At 37.9% G+C, this 22,742-nt stretch overlaps 1 protein-coding gene across 3 annotated transcripts in view; it reads left to right on the top strand.

Moving 5' to 3' along the window:
• The window catches only part of LOC127450375 (ethanolamine-phosphate cytidylyltransferase-like), a 46,948-nt gene that overhangs the window by 20,675 nt on the left and 3,531 nt on the right, over positions 1-22,742 (top strand). For all 3 annotated transcript variants that reach the window (XM_051714456.1, XM_051714455.1, XM_051714457.1), the window contains exons 3-12: positions 5,163-5,324; positions 10,242-10,308; positions 10,396-10,480; positions 10,874-10,915; positions 14,633-14,771; positions 18,233-18,315; positions 18,446-18,523; positions 20,735-20,800; positions 20,908-20,973; positions 22,648-22,736. In XM_051714456.1, the coding sequence (XP_051570416.1) occupies positions 5,163-5,324; positions 10,242-10,308; positions 10,396-10,480; positions 10,874-10,915; positions 14,633-14,771; positions 18,233-18,315; positions 18,446-18,523; positions 20,735-20,800; positions 20,908-20,973; positions 22,648-22,736 (877 nt within the window). The remainder of the gene's footprint in view (positions 1-5,162; positions 5,325-10,241; positions 10,309-10,395; positions 10,481-10,873; positions 10,916-14,632; positions 14,772-18,232; positions 18,316-18,445; positions 18,524-20,734; positions 20,801-20,907; positions 20,974-22,647; positions 22,737-22,742) is intronic.

Genomic DNA, 22,742 nt, shown 5'->3' with positions numbered 1-22,742 from the left:
CACAACGGCCTCAGTGTGGACGGACCATGTGAGTTCCTCAGTGATGTGGACACTGAGGAACTTGAAGCTGCTGACTCTCTTCATCTCTTCTCTGTCTTTTCTCCTGAAGTCCACCACAAGCTCCTTTGTCTTGCTGATGTTGAGGGAGAGGTTGTGCTCCTGACACCAGTGTGTCAGAGTGTGCACCTCCTCTCTGTAGGCTGTTTCATCGTTGTCAGTGATCAGATCTACCACCGTTGTATCATCAGCAAACTTGATGGCATTGGAGCTATGTGTTGCCACACAGTCATATGTGTACAGGGAATACAGGAGTGGGCTGAGAACACAGCCCTGTGGGGCTTCAGTGTTGAGGGTCAGTGATGAGGAGATGTTGCTGCCCATTCTAACCACCTGGCTTCTGCTTGACAGGAAGTCCAGGATCCAGCTACACAGCGAGCTGTTTAAGCCCAGAGCCCGGAGTTTCACATCAAGCTTGGAGGGCGCTATGATGTTGAATGCTGAGCTGTAGTCTACAAACAGCATTCTCACATGAGTGTTCCTTTTTTCCAGGTGGGAGAGAGCAGTGTGTAGTGTAGATGCAATGGCATCATCAGTGGAGCGGTTGTTGCGGTAAGAAAACTGCAATGGGTCCAGTGAGGGAGGCAGCACAGAGCAGATGTAATCTCTGATTAGTCTCTCAAAGCATTTGATTTTGGATTGCTTTGGTACAGGCACAATGGTGGATGTTTTAAAGCATGTGGGGACCACAGACAAGGAAAGGGAAAGGTTGAAAATATCCGTAAAAACACCAGCCAGTTGGTTCGCGCACGCTCTGATGACGTGACCCGGAATGCCATCTGGACCCGCGGCTTTACGGATATTCACCCATCGGAAGGATCGGGTTACATCCGCTACAGAGACGGAGAGTGAACTAACCTCTGTAGCTTCAGCCGCGAGAGCTCTCTCCACGAGGGCAGTGTTTTTTCCTTCAAAACGAGCATGAAAAATATTAAGCTCATCCGGGAGAGAGGCAGCGGTGTTCACGGTGGAGTTTTTATTCCCTTTAAATTCTGTGATGATATTAATTCCCAGCCACATGCTTCTAGAGTTGGTGGTGTTAAACTGTCCTTCAGTCTTGTCCCTGTACTGGCGTTTGGCTGCTCTGATAGTTTTGCGGAGCACAGAACTGGCTTGTTTATGCTCCTCCACATTCCCGGAATTAAAAGTGGAGGTCCATGCATCAAGTGCCGTGTGAACATCGCTATTTATCCATGGCTTCTGGTTGGGGTAGATCCGTATTGTTTTGGTCAGAACAACATCCTCTACGCACTCTGATGAAGCATATTACTCTATCAGCGTAAATCTCGATGTCGTCATCAGAGGCAGACCGGAACATCTCCCAGTCTTGGTGATCAAAACAGTCTTGTAGCGTAGAATATGACTGGTCTGACCAGCACTGAATCATCTGAGGGTGGGTGCTTCCTGTTTCAGTTTCTGCCTGTAAGCGTGCAGAAACAGAATGGAAGAGTTGTCCGATTTGCCAAATGGTGGGCAGGGGAGGGATTTGTAGCATCTGATAAAGATCTTGTGTTATGCGATGCGAGGAGAAAAGGAAGGCTTTCTTGGAAGAACCACAGCATTTTCTTGTTCCCAGACTTTGTGAATTCGACAAGAGAGAAGCGTGATCGATTCAAGGAATGCAAGAAGCTTTTACACCAATGGAAGGTCACTTTTGCACTGATATTCCCGGCCAAATTGAGAATAGATGCTAAGGATGGCCGTAAAACATTTTGTGGAATATTTCTTGCAAAGACATTGGAGTGATTAAGTAATTTGTTTGCACTCATGTTGCAGCTGAGTGGACCGGCTCACTGAACATTCCTTTGACTGTTTAAAGAATCTGCACATTCTTTTTGTGCTGGTTCCCCCTAGCGGCTGGAGTTTATTTTGTAGAGTAACACACCTTCAGGACAGTTTTATGGTTGAACCTACACACTCTTTGTGCTTGTTCCTCCTATTGGCTGGAGTTTGTTTTGTGGACTATTTTTTGCTAAGTCAATGGAGTGAGTGGGTCATCTTGTTGTACTCACGTTGCAGCCGAGTGGACCAGCTCACTGAACATTCGCTTGACTGTTTGAGGATTCCGCGTGCTCTTTTTGTGCTGAGTAACACACCTTCAGGACAGTTTTATGGTTGAACCTACACACTTTTTGTGCTTATTCCGTCTATTGGCTAGAGTTTGTTTTATAGATTATCTTTTGCTGTGTAAATCTGTCTCACAAAATCTGTATAGAAACACCTGACTTGAGCAATCCGACAGCAAAGTTGTTGCAGGGGTTCTTGTAGGTGTACATGGACTGTTTGAGTTTGGAGGGATGGACATCAGTTGGCGCTGTCATGCACGGGGTTAATGCGACATTTTAGTCTCAGATCTGGCCCTGGTGTCTTTAGAGGTGTTGCCACATATGAAGAAAAGGAAATCATATAATTGGCGCTTTAATGTATCCCTTTTGCAGAATCCTGAATTCCAACAAATGCTAAAGGCTGAAATCAATGTCTATATGGAGACCATCTGGTCCTCAGTATCCTCTGTGGGCATGGCTTGGGAGGCACTTAAGGTGGTTCTTAGGGGCCGGATCGTACAGTATGCCGCATTCACCAAAATAACTTGTGGAATTTGAAGGGAATATTAAAATTAAATATTAAATAGGGAATATGCTGAGGCAGAGATGGCCTCAGAGAATTGACCCGATTGAAATACAGATATAATACTATTTTGTCGTGGAAGGTGGAGTTTTGGCTATTCAGGGCAAGACAGTCATACTTTGAGTTGGGGGACAAAGCTGGGAAGCTTCTGGCTAGATATATAAAACAGAGAGAGTCTTTTTCTACCATTCCCTCAGTGAAATCTGCTGGTGGTGAAATATTTACCTCGGCCACTGATATTAACAATGATCCAAACGAGTGTAAGAGTTACCGTCCAATTTCCCTGATCCAGCTAGAGGTAAAAATATTATCAAAAATTCTGGCTAACTGATTAAGTAAAGTTATGACATCTCTTACGGATAAGGTGAGGTTTATTCAAGGCTGCAGCTCTTCTGATAACATTAGGCATTTCATCAATATTATGTGGTCAGTGGCGTATGGTCAGACTCCGGCCGTGGCCATCTCACTTGACGCAGAAAAGGCATTTGATATGGTAGAATGGGATTATCTTTTTAAGGTTTTGGAAATATACGGATTCGGGAATACTTTTATTGGATGGATCAAGTTACTTTATATACACTTGGTAGTGATGGTACAAACAAATGGATTAATTTCAGATTATTTTACTGACCCTCTTAGATCTATGCCTTGCCTCCGCAGAATTATTAATTCCTTTTCTAAGTTCTCAGGATACAGAGTGAATTGGTCTAAATCTGAAGCTTTGGCTCTGACAGCGTACTGCCCGATAACGGCTTTTCAGCCGGGTGCCTTTCAGTGGCCCAAACAGGGCATTAAGTATTTGGCTATTTTATTCCCAGCAAATTTGTGTGATTTAGTTAATTTTGACCCTTTAATAAAAAGGTTTTCGAGCGATGTGGGCAGGTGGGCTTCATTACATTTATCTATGATTGGGAAGGTTAATGTTATTAAAATGAATTGTATTCCAAAATTCAACTACCTGCTGCAGTCTCTCCCTATAGATGTCCTCCACTCTTATTTAAGCAATTTGATAGCATAGCGAAGTCCTTCATTTGGAATGGGAAACGTCCCAGATTACATTTCAGTAAACTGTATAAGCCGATTGACAAAGGTGGGCTAGGTTTACCCAAGATTTTGTTTTATTATTATATGTTCGGTCTCAGAGATTTGGCTCATTTGTCGCTTCCACCAGAGAGAGCCCCTCCCTGGTTTTGTATTGAACATGAAGTTCTTGCCCCTATTTCGCCATTGCAAAGCCTTTCTATCAAATTAACCGGAGAAGTTAAATTACACCCCATTATCTCGCATTTGCACTCGGTATGGACAAAAGTGTCCAGAGTGTTTAATTCGGACATTTATTTAAATGTTGCCTCAAGCTTATAGCTGAACCCCAAATTATGTATTATTAAGTCCCCTTTCTGCTGGTCAGAGTGGATTGTGAGGGGGGTTACTATACTCGGTGACCTATATGAGAGCGGAGTGTTGAGATCCTTTGAAAATTTGGTTCAACATTTTGGGATTCCCAGATCTCAGTTCTTTAGATATTTACAGCTGCGCCACCTGCTCTGTACTATTTTTGGAAGTAGCATACACTCCCCTAGACCGGCAGATACTCTGGGAGTGGTGATTACTGCTTTTGGAAAAGGTCATGAGGCATCAGTGTATTACTCCCTGCTAATTCAGAGTCTGGGGGACAGAGCTTCAACTTCTCTCAAGGGATTATGGGAGAAAGATTTAAACTTGATTTTGGAGGAGGGAGTGTGGGCTAGGATTCTAAAAAACGTCAAGTCTACATCTAGAGATGCAAGGGTGCGCCTTGTGCAATTTAAGATTTTACATCGATTCTATTGGACCCCCTCTAGATTGTATAGTCTTGGTCTTAAAGACACACCCACCTGATGGGGACACAACCCATGTTTTTTGGTGGTGTGTTAAAATACAAGAGTTTTTATTGAGGGTTCAGAGTTTTATGTGTGACATATTGGGCACTCAAATTTCATTTTGCCCCAGACTCTGTATTTTAGGTGATGAGGAGGTCATTAATATAGGGGATAAATGCATAAAAAATTGGGTCCTAGCCAGTATTATGATTGGCAGACAGTTTATTCTTAGGGGATGGAAGTCGGCTGGAATGACCTCATATATATATATATATATATATATATATATATATATATATATATATATATATATATATATATATATATATATATATTTTCTTTTCTTTTTTTTTTTTGTTCTTTTTTTTTTGTGTGTGTATACTCAAGTGTGACCACAGGGATATTTGTTGAGGGTCAGGGTGGGGTTTGGGATTTGGAGGGAGAAAGGGAATAATGGGGGTTAAATGTTGATTCTGTGAATATATGTTTTGCTTTTCTGTGTCAATAGTGTGAATCAATAAAAAGTGTTAATCGGAAAAAAAATAATCCAACAAATAATAGAAGTTAAAAATGAAATTTTCTGAGATGGATGCTAATGTAGTCTCTCTCCTCCTGCAGATGAGATCTCTAAACACAAAGGTCCTCCAGTGTTTACGCAAGCAGAGAGATACAAGATGGTGCGAGCCATCAAGTGGGTGGATGAGATCGTGGAAGGAGCTCCATACGTCACCACGCTTGAGACTCTGGATAAATACTGCTGTGACTTCTGTGTTCATGGAGGTCAGAGTTTATCATGATAACCTGTGCAAAAACAATCATACTGAGACAACAATTCACAAGGTCCTTGATATCTTTTAAAGGGTCAATTTTAGGTATCAATCAATATATGTTGTAGCAATTAGCAGGCTATGTCCAAATATGCCCACTTCCCTAGTATATACAGTAGTATGCCAAAAACACTATGGCACATGAGTAGGATGTCCATATCCTCAGTATTCATGAAACATGTAACAGATACTAAAGTGTGCAGGCAGTGGACACTTTACTATCCCATAAGTTATAAGACATAAGTAACCATCGGATTTAAAACGCTAAATTGAAGGAAAAAAATGCCGGAAACCATGAGTCAGAAGGCTCCTTTGACTATAAGTGCTATACTGTATGTACCAAGAAAGTTGTTCCTTGTAGTGAAATGGTGCATGTTTAACAAAACCAGAGTAGATTATTTTTGCAGTTGTTGTTATTATGTTATATATTGGGGTTACGAGACAATGCCCACGTTCCTGGATGAAGTATGTCCGGATATGTATTTATACTGCTCACCAGCATACCTAAAGAATGTAATTTATTAATGGACAAGAAATAAGTTCAACATAAAATGTAGTACATACTCTAAAAGTATGTGAATTCAGATTTAATCTTTACTAGCATAAGAAGTTTTGTTAGGAGCCTCTTCTTGGTGACTAAGGCCTAGCTTTGCAAGAATTGTTTATTCTCAGCTACCTGTCCTGGTAAGTTGCTTTTAAGAAAGTTAGCATAGGCTTAGCCTTCCCTTGGCAGTGGGCATGATGCGTTGATTAATGGATACATGTATTTAGAGGGAATTCTGATTGCCGCTTTGGGATTACCACAGTAGTGAGAAGGGAAAAGCTGACGGCCGCATTAATCAGTGGCTGCGGCCGCATTCATCTTATATTGCTTTAGTGGCAGCGGCTGTTCACTGCATCAATGCGCAAAGACTCTTCAATTCTAAAATAATTGTACATTTTAAAACAAATATTAATGAAAGAAGTGTAATTCTTGGATTAAAACGTATTTATTAGATCATGGTAGCACTGAAAACGAGTTCAACCAAGTTTGTAATGTTCCTTTTTTCTTGAAATACATTCACGTTTAAATCAAAAGACTTAAGCGTCCCAATCAAACTCAAAATGAGTCAGCTCTGAGATGACACAATCCTTAAACTTATAAAGCAGACACACTCCAATGGATATTATCTTAAAGGGATAGTTCACCCAAAAATGAAAATTCTCTCATGATTTACTCACCCTCCTGGCATCCCAGATGTGATGATTTTCTTTCTTCTGCAGAAAACAAATTAAGATTTTTAGATAAATATCTCAGCTCTGTAGATCCAAACTATGCAAGTGAATGGTGACCAGAACTTTGAAGCTCCAAAATCCACTTAAAGGGAGCATAAAAGTAATCCATAAGACTCCAGCGGTTAATTTCATGTATTCTGACATGATACTATAGGTGTGGGTGAGAAACAGATCAATATTTAAGTCATTTTTTATCATAAATTCTCCTCCCTGCCCGGTAGGGGGCGATATACACCAAGAATGTGAATCACCAAAAACAGAAGGAGAAAGTGAAAGTGAAGAAAAAGGACTTAAATATTTATCCGTTTCTCACCCACATTTATCATATCACTTCAGAAGATATGGATTTGACCACCAGAGTTGTCAAGAGTACTTTTATTTTGCCCTTATGTGGAATGTTGAGCTTCAAAATTTTGGCACCCATTCACTTGTATTGTATGGACCTACAGAGCTGAAATATTCTTCAAAAAATCTTCGTTTTGTTGTTCAGCAGATATAAGAGAGTCATACACATCTGGGATGGCATGAGGGTGAATAAATGATGAGAGAATTTTCATTTTTGGGTGAACTAACCCATTAACTTCCAAAACATTTCAAGTTATCACTGTATGACATTGTTGGTTCGGACCGTTTATGATTATGTTGGTGCAAGCGCTTCAACCGTTTTAATAAAATTTTGCTGCTTTTGGAATGACTGCTTATTACTGTAATTCAAATTTGTTATTATGCTGTTAAAACTGAACAAATCATGCATTGCTCTAGTCTTGAGTCGCCAAAACAATTATCACTTTGAAAAATCTTTTGTATTCAATGTATGTCTGCAGATGGCAAGGATTTTCTTAATTTTTACTAACCTCTAAGGTGGTTGCATATAGCCTTATCCTCCACCTATGAAACTAAGTATGAGGTTAAAGAAAGCCTTTGCTAAGAACATGTGTATTAGAGAACATGTAAATGTATTTAATCTGATATGGACGTCAGTTTAAATGGGAAGGACTCCAATGTGTCATTTTAGTTACTACTCAGGAATAATTGGGTGATTACACTCCGTTTGGGGCTGAAATGTTGGGTTAAACATAAAACTCATACAATGAGAAGTTTACATGTGTACATTGCCAGAGGAAAATTGCATAGTGCAGCGGTTCTCAAACTGGGGTCCGCAAGATGGCACAAAACAATTCTAGAATGAGATTTTATATTAATTATACAATCATCTGGGATTGTCAGTGTTAAAATTATGGTGTGCATAAAAATGAGAAATATTAATTAAATAAAATCTGCTAACTGAATACATTTCATTACTATCCGGCACACTAAGCTGCAAGCTGTCACAGAACATCAGTAGATACATTGCCAGTTAAACACTGATAGAACATTTGATTGCTAAGATGCAGTGGCCTATTTGGTATTCTGAGGGCCACAAAAGAATGGACCATACACAAGGGGGGCCTAACAGTGAAAAAGTTTGAGAACCACTGGCTTAGTGGTTGCTCTTTCACAAGCATTCTGAAAATGGCACCGAAATCACATAATCGCAGATTTGTAAAAAAACAAAACCACACCATTGTTTGATAAAAGTTAAACTAAATGTAATCCATACAAACAGCTCTGTTAACGTGAGATTTGGAATTTTTTTTTTTTCCTGCTGAGCATTTCCATTGCTCCTATTCCACTCCATCACGAGCATAACATAAAAAGAAAGATGGATTTTGTGAAATAGGCCTATAATGAGACAGAAAATTACAGATGTTGAGAATGAACGTGAGTGGGGGAGGTAGCAAAGATTCCACTAGCAAAGATTTATTGTGGAAATTAAAAGACTTGTAGCACGAAAAATGACAAAGTTTTGTGTTCACATAGAGAAAACAAAATAGATGGGTTGTAGTACGTCTTTCTCCTCTTTTAGATTAGTAACCTATAGGTCATGCAAAATGTAGAAAATTAATGTAGGCTAATAATAATATATCGCACTTGCAAATTCCCTATGGAAAATGCACAGACATGACATAGATTTTATATAATTGTATCCAATTATAAATCCAGTATCTGCTGATTTGGATTAAAATGTCCCATAAATACTTACCAATATAAATTGTTCAAAAGTTGTTGTTTTTTTGTTTTTTATAAAATTGGAGTGGTGTGAATCTTAACTAAAGAAGTTTACAGATGTTTAAAGTAAATTTATTAAAAGTAAAATAGTAATTGAAATAAAGTTGTAAAGAAAATGCATAATAAATGTAAAGAAAACAAACGTGTTAAGAAAATACAAACATTTATTTATTTTCATTTTAAGCTCTGTATTTATTTAATTCAGGGAATAATGCTTTCATGCTGAAGTGTTACACTTTTCTCCAAGGATTTTCTGCTTTTTTATTTATTAAAACATTTTATATCAAATGAAAAGAAGAAAAAACATTGAAAGAGCTTGAGTAGAGTGATAAATGGGCACAAATGTTGCTATGGTGCAAACGCGGAGCAGGTTTCTTTCCAAGGAGCATACTCAGCGGGGTGCAAGAGAGGAGCGGACTTTCTCATCTGACAGTCACACTATGAATATACGACTGCGATGCTACATTTTTGGCACTGCCAGAACTTCGTCAGAGGCTAAAGATCATCGCAAAGGGATTTTGCCCTTCGACAAAATAAATCCTTTAGGATTCCCGAAATTTTTCGGAAAATGAGATGGTATAATTGAGGCTAGAATCGAACAGTGTGCAATTTACGTGATGTAACATCATGTACGTTTATGTGAAAATTAGAAAAGAGAGACACACTTCACTGAAATAAGCAGGTAAATGGCAATTAGCCTGAAAACATGAATCCTAAAATGGGTGGGGATTAGCGGCACATCATTGTCTCTAATTGGTCAGGTATTCTAAAGAACATGATATATTTAAACTCTTCACCATGTGTTTTTAATCCAGTGCAATGTAACACCCCGATTAAATGTTTTAGGAGCATAATAAATAAAAATATATTAACAATAATAAAAACAATCCATGATTTTTCCATGACTTTGAAGATTTTATTAATTTACATGACTCTTCCAGGCCTGGAAATCACAGTTTTAAAAATCCCTGATATTTCCAGTTTGTCATTTGACCGTGGGAACCCTGACAGTAAGATTATAGAGCTATAAAATATATATATATATATAGATAGATAGATAGATAGCATAGCTCAGATCATTTGGTCTTGGAAGAATTTAGTTCATATTGCAATCTCTGACTTTAGATTTAAGTTTTTTTGAACTATAGTTCATTGTTGACATCTTCATAACCATCTAAAATCATAAAAAGTGCACACCTCCAAACAATTGTTTGAATCCAGGTGCACAACCAAAAAATATGTAGCAATAAAAACATGCATCAAAGTCGGCACACTGACGGTTCCCTCCCAAATCAATTGAGAGAGTTGACGTTTCAAGCTACATGCTCTTCATCAGACATCTTCATCTGATGAAGAGCATGTAGCTTGAAATGTCACATTCATTTATCTCTTGGTGAGCTCGTTAAATTGATTTGGGAGCAACATTGGGCCGACTTTGATGCGTGTTTTTATCTTCATAACCATACCTTTGGTCTGATCTACTCAGATGACATCACACTCACTGTGGATGGAAAAGACACATATGAGGAAGTGAAAGAGTCGGGTAGGTACAGGTAAGCCCAAAACACACCAGCCTTTCATGATGCTAATATTGTTCATTTGTTTAATTTGGTTCTCACTCAAAGTGGATATGTTCACAGAGAGTGTAAGAGAACGCAGGGTGTGTCCACCACAGACCTAGTCGGCCGCATGCTGCTCATGACTAAAGCTCATCACAGCAACATGGTAAGACACTGCCGTCGAAACATACTGTACACAACGCAAATGCTTCCAGATACTAATTGTTGCATTCTGAAATGTGTCCGACTGTAAATCATAAACGCAAATACGCACAGTGGTGGACATTATTATAAACTGTCTTCTTCTATGGTCAGTTTTCTGTTCAGGTCATCTGTCATTGCAGAGCAACAGTTTGAAGATCTTGCTGAGCGAGTTAAAGTTAGTTAAACTGTCGACATGTTTTTGGCTAGCTACCTCCACTTTAATCGCATAGACAGTCAGTTCTGTGTGTGTGTACTTGTTTCGAGTATGTTTCTGACCTAATTCTCATGATAAGCTTTATTTATTTACTCACTCAGTGTCAAATTGGACATTGATTACTTTATCTTCCTTCCTCAGGACAGTTCAGACTATCAGCAACACACAGACAACTTTGGAAGAGTGAGTAATATTTTCCCTCTGCTGTTCTTATCTGTAGCAGGGCAGTTGACATGACATTGTCTTTACAGAAACGGACAATCTTTTTCTCTCTTAATTATCATTTGGGTGGACAGCAAAAAGAACATTTACTTAACTAATAAAATTGTGTTTGAATTTATTCAGCTATTTTAAGTCAAATGTGTTGTCCTGCAGTATGACTGAACTTTGAAATACAGAAACATTATAATGAACAATGTGGATAGAAATACTGTTTAAATATGTTGACATTATGTAATTGGGGTCTATTTTCAAAGATGACTGGTCATACATGATGTATAACAATGTAAAAAGTCTACTCTATTTTGTAAATGTACAGTATTTATAAATGGGCCTTCTCTTGTGGATCTTTGAAAATGTTGCTAATCAGGACCTCAACAAAAAGTAAAAAGACATTTTCAAGGTTTTAACTTTGGAAGAGGGCGAGTTTTACCTCCAATTACATTTGAAATGTTCATTTATTGAATCCTGAAGTGCGATACCTCCATGTAACAAGTGATTTTCAGCATTAATATGCATAAAATAAGTAAAATCTGCACTTATTTGTGTGGCTGCAGCTTATGGGAGTGTATCTGTTGGAAACAATGTGTCAAAATAGTGCAAGATCTTGAACTGTCCTGATCTTGAACTCCATCTATAACTACTTTAAATAGTAGCTTTAAAATTTTAATTGTGTAAACAGTTTCTATGGCTATATATTAATTGAGATATTCCATGGAATATTTGTCACAATAAAACATTCAAGGGTCAGTGACGACACATTTTTTTTTTGTTTTTTTTTTTTTTGACAGAAAGTCTTAAATATAAACTTAAAATACATTAAAACTAAAATTAAGACTAGACAATCACCTCTACTATTATTAACATGTTTTCTAGGGTTTAAAGTAAAAAAATATCATGTGGTGTAACCATCCAGAGACAGTAAAATAAAAAACTACTGTAAATATACTGTAAAATCTCTTTAAAAGCTACTGTAAATTGAAAAAATAAATTTTGGCTGGAATAGTGCAGAATAATATTTAGTTTTTAAAATATGAATTAATATTTGAAAAACTTTTGTTCACCAAAAGTCTTGTGGTGTAACCAACATGTAGGTAGCCATTTTGTTATGTGACAAAAAAAGCAAGAAAAAAAAAAAGCATAAAACAGAGCGGACCCCTTAAAATCTGTTTTTATGTTTAAAAAAAATATCAGTTATTTTTAATTTTTTTTTATGAAAAGGCACATTTTGTTCAGGTCAAATGGAGCAACACCGATAAAACGTCTTGTTACTCGTGACTCAAAAATTCATGATATTTGTAAAAAAATATTTTTTAATTAGAAAATTATGTTTAAAAACATTTGTTTTAAATTAATGATTACGTCGCATACATTTTCATGTATTTAAGGTGCATGGAAAGTATTTTAATACCCTTTACTTGATAGTTACACCACATTACATTTAATATATATTTATATAATGTGTGTGTGTGTGTATACATAGAAACGTCCCTTTTTCAGGACACTGTATTTTAAAGATAATTTTGTAAAAATCCAAATAACTTTACAGATCTTTATTGTAAAGGGTTTAAACGATGTTTACCATGCTTGTTCAATGAACCATAAACAATTAATGAACATGCACCTGTGGAACGGTCGTTAAGACACTAACAGCTTACAGACGGTAGGCAATTAAGGTCACAGTTATAAGAACTTAGGACACTAAAGAGACCTTTCTACTGATTCTGAAAAACACCAAAAGAAAGATGTCACCAGCGGGACAGGTACAGGATGTCAACAACAACTGCCCGAGTTACACCAGGAACGCACAATCCCTCCAACAGTGCTCAGACTGTCTGCAATAGGCTGAGAGAGGCTGGACTTAGGGCTTGTAGGCTTGTTGTAAGGCAGGTCCTTACCAGACATCACCGGCAACAACTCACCTATGAGCACAAGTCGCTGACGAGTCGCAGTTTTGTCTCACCAGGGGTGATGGTCGGACTTGCATTTATTGTCAAAGGAATGTGCGTTACACCGAGGCCTGTACTCTGGTGCGGGATCGATTTGGAGGTGGAGGGTCTGTCATGGTCTGGGGCGGAGTGTCACAGCATCATCAGACTGAGCTTGTTGTCATTACAGGCAATCCCATCACTGTGCGGGAAGGGATGTGAGGGAAGACATCCTCCTCCCTCATGTGGTACCCTTCCTGCAGGCTCATCCTGATATGACCCTCCAGCATGACAATGCCACCAGCCATACTGCTCGTTCTGTGCGTGATTTCCTGCAAGACAGGAATGTCAGTGTTCTGCTATGGCCAGCGAAGAGTCCGGATCTCAATTCCATTGAGCACATCTGGGATCTGTTGGATCGGAGGGTGAGGGCTAGGGCCATTCCCCCCAGAAATGTCCGGGAACTTGCAAGTACCTTGGTGGAAGAGTGGAGTAACATCTCACAGCAAGAACTGGCAAATCTGGTGCAGTCCATGAGGAGGAGATGCACTGCAGTACTTAATGCAGATACTGACTGTTACTTTTGATTTTGACCCCCACTTTGTTCAGGGACACATTATTCCATTTCTGTTAGTCACATGTCTGTGAAACTTGTTCAGTTCATGTTTTAGTTGTTGAATCTTTTTTATGTTCATACAAATATTTACACATGTTAAGTTTGCTGAAAATAAAAGCAGCTGAAAGGGAGAGGACGTTTCTTTTTTTGCTGAGTTACATATTTTAATTATTATTTTTGTAGAAAATGCTATAAATGTTTTTCAAAAATGTATTTAACCAACATGGACACAAAGATTACTATGAAGTTGTTTTGTGTTTTAAACTAGATTCTCATTTGTATCACCTCAGACAACCATACAACTAGTGAAATGAATTAGTTGTGAAATACACCTAAAACATACACTTTGACAAATTCAAACATATACTATATATATTTTCTGACCTAAACACAAACTAACACACTACTTTAAATGAATGAAAAGTTTCTTATGGATCAGAAAATTGCAATGTCATCCTCAGATTTCTCTATTTAGGGTCCCCACTTGTTTTTCTGCTTTGCTCTCTTGTCCTCCTGCGGCTAGTGCTGCCCTCACACGAACCTGCCAAGTTGGCACATGAAAAGCTTTATTGTGGTCCCAGTCCATAATCAAAGCCATGAATGGTACCACTGTGCCTGAGTTTAACATTGACTAAGCACTTCCCACTCAACGCCTCCAGATGAAGAAAGAACAGTGCTGTGATGCCCTCAGTTACACAAGAAAGTTTTGTGTACACTTGACAGTAGTAGAATAATTATTGCCATGCTGTTTGGCTCCCTCAATGGGTTGCCAGTGTAACATCAACATAAAACTGCATTTACAACCCATATTACTTCCATAATTTGAAGCATTTCTGTGTGAAACAGGACATTGGACAAGAAAAACAATTTGTGTAGGATTTGTAGATAGACTCGATGGTGAAAAGTGGTCTCTGTATGACAGCTGATTGAATGATAAGAGTTGCTGATGGTATCAGCCGAAAAGGTGGAACAAATTGTGACATTTTGATGAAAGATCACGAAGACTAATGTTCACTTATGAATCATTCACAATAAGACCAGGAACATGTACTAAGAAAATAAATAGCATCAATTTTGATATCATGTTGCCTTTTAATTTATTGCTGTGACGTTTATCATTTCTGTACTGCTACACAGGGTCCAAAGGGCCACAGTCCCTGGACAGGAGTGTCACAATTCCTGCAGACGTCCCAAAAAATCATCCAGTTTGCCTCAGGGCAGGAGCCACAGCCTGGAGACACCATCATCTATGTGGCTGGAGCTTTTGACCTATTCCGTATCCTTTCATGCTTAAGATTTCACAGGAATAGTTCACCCAAAACATGAAAATTCTGTCATCATTTACTTACAATCTTTTCCATAATAAGGACAGGGGCTGACATAAAAGCACCATAAAAGTAGTGCATTTCAAAAATTATTCAAAAAGGTGAAGTAGTTCTGAGAAAAGCTCTAGCAACATTTTTTTATTTTTTATTTTTTGCAAATGCCACTTGCTTTGATATTATGTTATCGAATGCAATGATATACAGACATTTTTAAGTTTGACTTGAGTGTCCAAAATACTTTTGGGCTGAATGTGGAAAAAAATATATATATATGTTATAATGTTATTTCTATTTTTCTTTTTTCTTTCTTTTTTATATTGAGTTAAATGTTTGTTATTGAAAAGGTGATGAATTCAAGGAAGTCCATAAGGGTTTCTAACCTTTCCTGCATATCTCTTATCTATTTTGTATTCTTGCTTTGTTCTTTAATAATTAAGATGCTTTAAAAAAAAAATCAAATAACCACTTGCTTGATCTTCACAAAATAGGTGTTGTTCGAAAATTGTCGTTGATACAACCAATTCTTAGATAATGCTTTTTAATGTTTAATTTGTTTTCATAATTTGCAAATTTGTATTAGTTTAGAATCTTTAAAGTAATTTAATTTTTTTCATTAAAAAAAGATAGCAGTATGTTATATATCATTGGAAAGCATATTTGTTTAAAATCATCTGACCAAACTACAGAAAGTATTTGTGTGTGAAATCCACACAAATTCACAAGTATATAATAAAAAAATGTTGCATTTTGTCATGTTTTTCACGTATTCATGAAATCTAAAAATAATATGCAGAATGGCACATTGTAACTTGCAGTAGGTGATCCCGATTCAAACGAGCCCAAATACAACAGGATTTGATGTGTAGATCTTGAACGATTCCTCAAGAATCACACGCAAAGGTGGCTAGTAGCATAACATGTCTGGTCATGTGACTCAACGATCGATTGCGTCATAGATGCATTAGATCGTAATCATTGAATATCTAGCATGTTCTGATCCATATTTGATAAAAAAAGGCAGTACAAACAAGCTTGAAAGGAGCTTAAGAATTATTGACATGTTTGCATTCATAAGAATCAGAATCAGAATCAGCTTTATTGCCAAGTATTCTTACACATACAAGGAATTTGTCTTGGTGACAGGAGCTTCCAGTGTACAACAATACAAAACAATACAAAAACAGCAGCAAGACATAGATAATAATAAAAAATAAAAAATAATTATACACATACGTACATACACACACATACCTACAAACATACATACATATGGGTAGTGCAAATCTAATACAATCTGTTATATACAGTGCAAATGTTTGTTTTGTTTTTTTGTTTTTTTTTCAGAGGAATGAAATGGCAGAAGAGGTTGGATGTGTTGGATAATATAAAAAAGACTAAACTGTGTATTGCACATAATTATTGCTCAATGGGGCAATTTAACTGTTCATGTGCCTGATGGTTCTGGTGCTCAGAGCTCTGAAGCATTGGCCAGAAGGCAACAGTTCAAAAAGGTAGTGGGCAGGGTGAGTGGGGTCCAGAGTGATTTTTACAGCCTTTTTCCTCATTCTGGAAGTGTATAGTTCTTGAAGGGAGGGCAGGGGGCAACCAATAATCTTCTCAGCAGTCCAAACTGTCCTTTGTAGTCTTCTGATGTCTGATTTCGTAGCTGAACCAAACCAGACAGTTATAGAAGTGCAGAGGACAGACTCAGTGACTGCTGAGTAGAACTGTATCAGCAGTGCCTGTGGCAGGTTGAATTTCCTCAACTGGCGAAGGAAGTACAACCTCCAATAAGCAGTTTTAACATTTAAAAAACACCTGAATTACTTGCTTGGAGAGGTTTTTGGAAAATTGGATCAAAAAAGGCCACCAGAGTTCCAAATGCTGTAACTTTGATTCCTTTGTTAAGTGCACAACATTTTACCCAGGTACAGTTGACTTGTTGGTGAACAACACAAAAGTTGTTCTTTGAATCCAGATTATTTGCACCCTAAGAAACACTGCCTGGCCAAAAAAGAAGTTGCCCTTTGGATTTAAGGCAGTGTTATGATCTGGGGTTGCTTCAACTGGTCAGGTACTAAGTGACCAGGTCATCCCATCAATGGATTTTTTTCTTCCCTGATGGCACGGGCATATTCCAGGATGACAATATCAAGATTCATCTGGCTCAAATTGTGAAAGAGTGGTTCAGGGAGCATGAGTCCTGACCTTAACCCCATTGAAAGTCTTTGGAATATGCTGGATAAGACTTTACGGAGTGGTTTGACTCTCTCGTCATCAATACAGATCTCGGCCAAAAATTAATGCAACTCTGGACGGAAATAAATGTTGTGACGTTGCATAAGGTTGTCAAAACAATGCCACAACGAATGTGCGCTGTAATCAAAACTAAAGGCGGTCCAACAAAATATTAAGGTATGCAACTTTTTTTTTGACCAGGCAGTGTATATTGTCATAAACCAAAAAATAACAAGCTTTATACATAATTAATAATAACAATTAGCTTTTACATAATTGTATTGCAGTGTCTCAAACTGAAAGTCTCAAAATTTGTCCAAATAATTTATTTATTTATTTATTTATTTTTCACATTTCAAAAGGTTTTCTATAAAATCCATCCAACTGACCCACTTTATTTTTTTCTTAGAGTAATAAGCAATTATTTTCTGAATACAGTTTAGGTGGGAAATCTTTCAAACATGCCTTCAGGATGTAAGGGGATAAAGGGCAATACTTCCTTGGTCAACCAGCTTGACCAGAAAGCCATGCTTGTTTTACTGGTGAAAAGCATATTCCACCATCTAGACCAGCATAAAATGAGCACTGACAAACATAATCCAGCCTGGACCAACTTGAAAAATCTTGCTGGTTTAAACTGGTCTTTTCAGCAGGGCACTTTATGGATAAATTCATGGCAATCAGTTCCATTCTGTTGTCCATATTAAATGTAAGAACTAGAGGCTGACCGATATATTGGTTTAGCTGATTAATCAGTGCTGTTATTTGCCATAATTTGTTTCCCTTGACATTTCAAAATAAGTCCCTGTGTATTTCGATCTTGTTCATTGTTAAAAGTACCAAGTTATTCCACAAGTCTCAAATTTTTTCTGGTTATAACTGGGTATTTGGTTGCACAGTGAACTGCATCTGGGATTTCATTCGGTTTAAAGCCTCTTGTAGCTTTTATGACTGTGCATTCATGGTAAAGAAAGACTGTGATCATTTTCTTAGAAAGTAAACAATCAATAAATTGATTTTTAAAACTATCGGCCGATTAATCGTTTATCTGCTTTTCCCATTCACCTCAGTATCGGCGAAAGCCAATTTCAGACATCGTCTAATATGAATGCATCATTTGTGTACACTCTCATGACACTGTTAATGTTGTCCTCCTTGACCAGACATACATCAGACATTGGTCATGTGGATTTCCTGGAGGCAGTGTCCAAACTTTCTGACAAGCCATATGTTATAGTTGGGTTACACTTCGATCAGGTAAGCTGGAAACTGAATGCTGGACTCTCTGAAATATATTTAAAATGTAATTTTCTTGATTGGGCATACTGCTTATTGTTACAGAATAGAAAGAAGAGATCTGTATTGTTTGATTCTGTTATCACTGTAGGAGGTGAATCGTTACAAAGGGAAAAACTATCCTATCATGAACATCCATGAGAGAACACTGAGTGTGCTGGCCTGCCGAGTGAGTACTCCATTTCTCTTTTGTTCTTGTTCACATGGCTAGCAATTTTATTACTGAATTTGTCAGCTCACTGTTCTGTTGATTGATTGTAGGTGTTCCTATACTGAACGCTTTAATGTTAATGGTGGGCTGCACAACTGACTATAGGTTTTGAAAATCTGATAATAAACGATGTGTTGCCAGGGAAAATAAGATTTCATTTTATTTTGAAAAGGAATCAGTTTTCTTGCTGCTTAAACAATCTGCAGGGGAAAGCTTTGCATATAAATTGCTGCAAATTTATATCATGAACATGATGAACAATTATTTACGCATGTATCAAACTCACTCAAAATGCAGACAATTTCAGTTTTTCACATCACTTTTTCTTTAACACTTGTGTTGTGTCCTTTTTGTGCTAACACATTTTGTGTTGCTGGTCAAAAAATGACCAGCTCACTAAGATTGTTTATAAACCTCATATTGCATATATTAGCACAAGATTTTGCATTAGATCTTTTTATCAACTTTTTAGTAATTATGACCTTTTTTTATAGATAGGATTAATTGAACTGAGCTCAAACCGGGCCAGTGGAAGGCAATCCCTGAGGGGAAATTTTTTTTTTTTTTTTTTTAATATATATATATATACACACACACACACACACACACACACACACACACACATACACACAGGTGCTGGTCATATAATTAGAATATCATCAAAAAGTTGATTTCACTAATTCCATTCAAAAAGTGAAACTTGTATATTATATTCATTCATTACACACAGACTGATATATTTCAAATGTTTATTTCTTTTAATTTTGATGATAACTGACAACTAAGGAAAATCCCAAATTCAGTATCTCAGAAAATTAGAATATTACTTAAGACCAATACAAAGAAAGGATTTTTAGAAATCTTGGCCAACTGAAAAGTATGAACATGAAAAGTATGAGCATGTACAGCACTCAATACTTAGTTGGGGCTTCTTTTGCCTGAATTACTGCAGCAATGCGGCGTGGCATGGAGTCGATCAGTCTGTGGCACTGCTCAGGTGTTATGAGAGCCCAGGTTGCTCTGATAGTGGCCTTCAGCTCTTCTGCATTGTTGGGTCTGGCATATCGCATCTTCCTCTTCACAATACCCCATAGATTTTGTATGGGGTTAAGGTCAGGCGAGTTTGCTGGCCAATTAAGAACAGGGATACCATGGTCCTTAAACCAGATACTGGTTGCTTTGGCACTGTGTGCAGGTGCCAAGTCCTGTTGGAAAATGAAATCTGCATCTCCATAAAGTTGGTCAGCAGCAGGAAGCATGAAGTGCTCTAAAACTTCCTGGTATACGGCTGCGTTGACCTTGGACCTCAGAAAACACAGTGGACCAACACCAGCAGATGACATGGCACCCCAAACCATCACTGACTGTGGAAACTTTACACTGGACCTCAAGCAACGTGGATTGTGTGCCTCTCCTCTCTTCCTCCAGACTTTCCAAAGGAAATGCAAAGTTTACTTTCATCAGAGAACATAACTTTGGACCACTCAGCAGCAGTCCAGTCCTTTTTGTCTTTAGCCCAGGCGAGATGCTTCAGACGCTGTCTGTTGTTCAAGAGTGGCTTGACACAAGGAATGCGACAGCTGAAACCCACGTCTTGCATACGTCTGTGCGTAGTGGTTCTCCCCCACATTTTTGAATGGGTTTTGTTTCACAGTCCTCTCCAGGGTGCGGTTATCCCTATTGCTTGTACACTTTTTCTACCACATCTTTTCCTTCCCTTCGCCTCTCTATTAATGTGCTTGGACACAGAGCTCTGTGAACAGCCAGCCTCTTTTGCAATGACCTTTTGTGTCTTGCCCTCCTTGTGCAACGTGTCAATGGTCGTCTTTTGGACAACTGTCAAGTCAGCAGTCTTCCCCATGATTATGTAGCGTATAGAACTAGACTGAGAGACCATTTAAAGGCCTTTGCAGGTGTTTTGAGTTAATTAGCTGATTAGAGTGTGGCACCAGGTGTCTTCAATATTGAACAAAGTTAAGGAATTTTATTCCAGTTGAATTAGGTAAAAAAAAAAAAAGTCAGGGTCAAAATGACCGGAACACAACATAAGGAACTGTTAGACAAAACATATAGAACTGTTTTTGTCTCAACTGTTTCTGTCTCAACACTTTATATTATATGAATGTATAAACAATGGAATTTGAACTTAAAAGCTGATTTCACTTTCAGTATGTTTCTGAGGTTGTGATCGGGGCACCATACGCGGTCACTAAAGACTTACTGGACCATTTCAAGGTATTTTATATTGATTTACATTCCTGATACTTTTGGCAGAACTGTTGATAGATGATATTTTTCTGTCCAACATAGTGAGTAACACACTTACTGTCTCCATGGTGCAGGTGGATCTGGTGTGCCATGGAAAAACAGAAGTGTTTCCAGACAGAGATGGATCAGACCCTTATGCCGTAAGTACATTTCACCACCTCTGTAAGTGCAGCACATTACACTTTTCAGGACTCAACAATAAGGACTGTTCTGCTCCCGGTTGGGCTAGTAGTTCAGAGTTTTACTTCCTACAGTCCCAAACTCACACTATTGGTTGAGCTAATATTGCTCACAGAGGAATATTGGAACCGCCATTCAGTCACAGGCTATGTTCACACAGTGTTTGGAAAACAGTATTTACTAACAGGTGTAACTCAAATTTTACAGTAGTGGATCAAATACTATCTGTATGAACAAATAACCAAGTCAATCCCTTATTCTATTCTTGTCATAGTCATGAATAATGCCTGTAACCATAGTGACATGTGACATTTCCTGAAGGGAATCAAAGAAGGCGACCTTCCTAACAGCGGAACAACTTCCCTGGTAAAAGACCTGCATTGCTGGTTACCAGCTTATGTTGTGTTTTGGGTGCTGGTCCCCCAGCATGGGATGCACCCCTTTGAAACTAACTTAACCAGCTTCATAAGAAAGACCATGCTAGTCAACCAGCTTCAGCAGCTAGGTTTTGCTGGTGAAAAGCATGCCTATGTTGGTCCACCAGCTAGACCAGCACCAAACCAGCCTAGAGTCTTTTTAGCAGGGTTATCACAATTATCACAACATTATTTAACAAACTAAATCAAGACCAATCTTAATCAACCAACAGCAGATCTGAATGCTTTTTTATTTTAACTAAAAAAATTAAAGAATAGCTCACAGCATTTGTGTCACACCCAGAACACAAAACTGAATCTGCCATTTTAGTCAGAGTAAAATAAATGAATATGACATGATGGAATATTGACTAAATTTAAAGGACATTTTTTATCATAAAAAAATTAACACTTGCGCACATAGGCGTAGATTTAAGTAGGGATGGTAGGGACATGTCCCGACCAACTTTCAGAAAATTGGAAATGTCCCTACCACCATTGGGGCAATTTTACCACATAAATAATACTTAAACTTTTGATTTTACTTTCATTGTAATGACTATTAAAGTTTTTCAGTATCATTATTCATGTGTAAATTATACTATTCAGACTTCTTCTGAAGCAGTGTATAAACGGTGTTGTCACATGGCACCTGTTACTTTTCTCAGCGCTGTTCAGAATGCAACAATCACAGTCGTTTGTGATTACTGCAGAAATATTTTTCAAAAATCATTTCCTGGAGATTAGATGGGCGGATTTCCATTTGTATCTTATGTCCAATCCTTGAAGTGAATTTATTTAAGAAAACTTACGTTTTATGTACATCGCATTATAAAACAAGTTTGATGCATATCACATTTTTCCTCCATATCGTGCAGTCCTAGTGGTAATTTCTAAACCAGTTTATTCCTCAGAATAATAGAAAAAATATTTAATATGGTGGGGCAGAGAAATAGGAAATGAGACTTGTTATATAAGGAAATAAATGTTATTTTGGCTAGATTACAGGCTGATTTTTCTTGAATTTTTTCAGTACCTACATTTTGAATATTATCCTCCTCGCAAAATGTCCCTACCAACTACCAACTACCAAACCTACACCCTTGCTTGCACAAACTGAATTGTCAGCATAACTGCAGCACTTGCCTCGGGCCATCCTAACCGTCGAGTCCTGCTTTTGTTTGATGATTTGATCATGTTCATGTTTTCTAATCGCAGGTGCCCAGGAGAATGGGGATATTGCGGACAGTGGACAGCGGAAACATTCTCACCACTGACGACATTGTACAGAGGATCATCAAAAACAGGTGTTA

The sequence above is a fragment of the Myxocyprinus asiaticus genome, chromosome 13, assembly GCF_019703515.2.
Source record: "Myxocyprinus asiaticus isolate MX2 ecotype Aquarium Trade chromosome 13, UBuf_Myxa_2, whole genome shotgun sequence".
Lineage (NCBI taxonomy): Eukaryota > Metazoa > Chordata > Actinopteri > Cypriniformes > Catostomidae > Myxocyprinus > Myxocyprinus asiaticus.
Note: the sequence above shows the minus strand (reverse complement) of the source record. Positions and strands in the feature narration are given on the sequence as shown.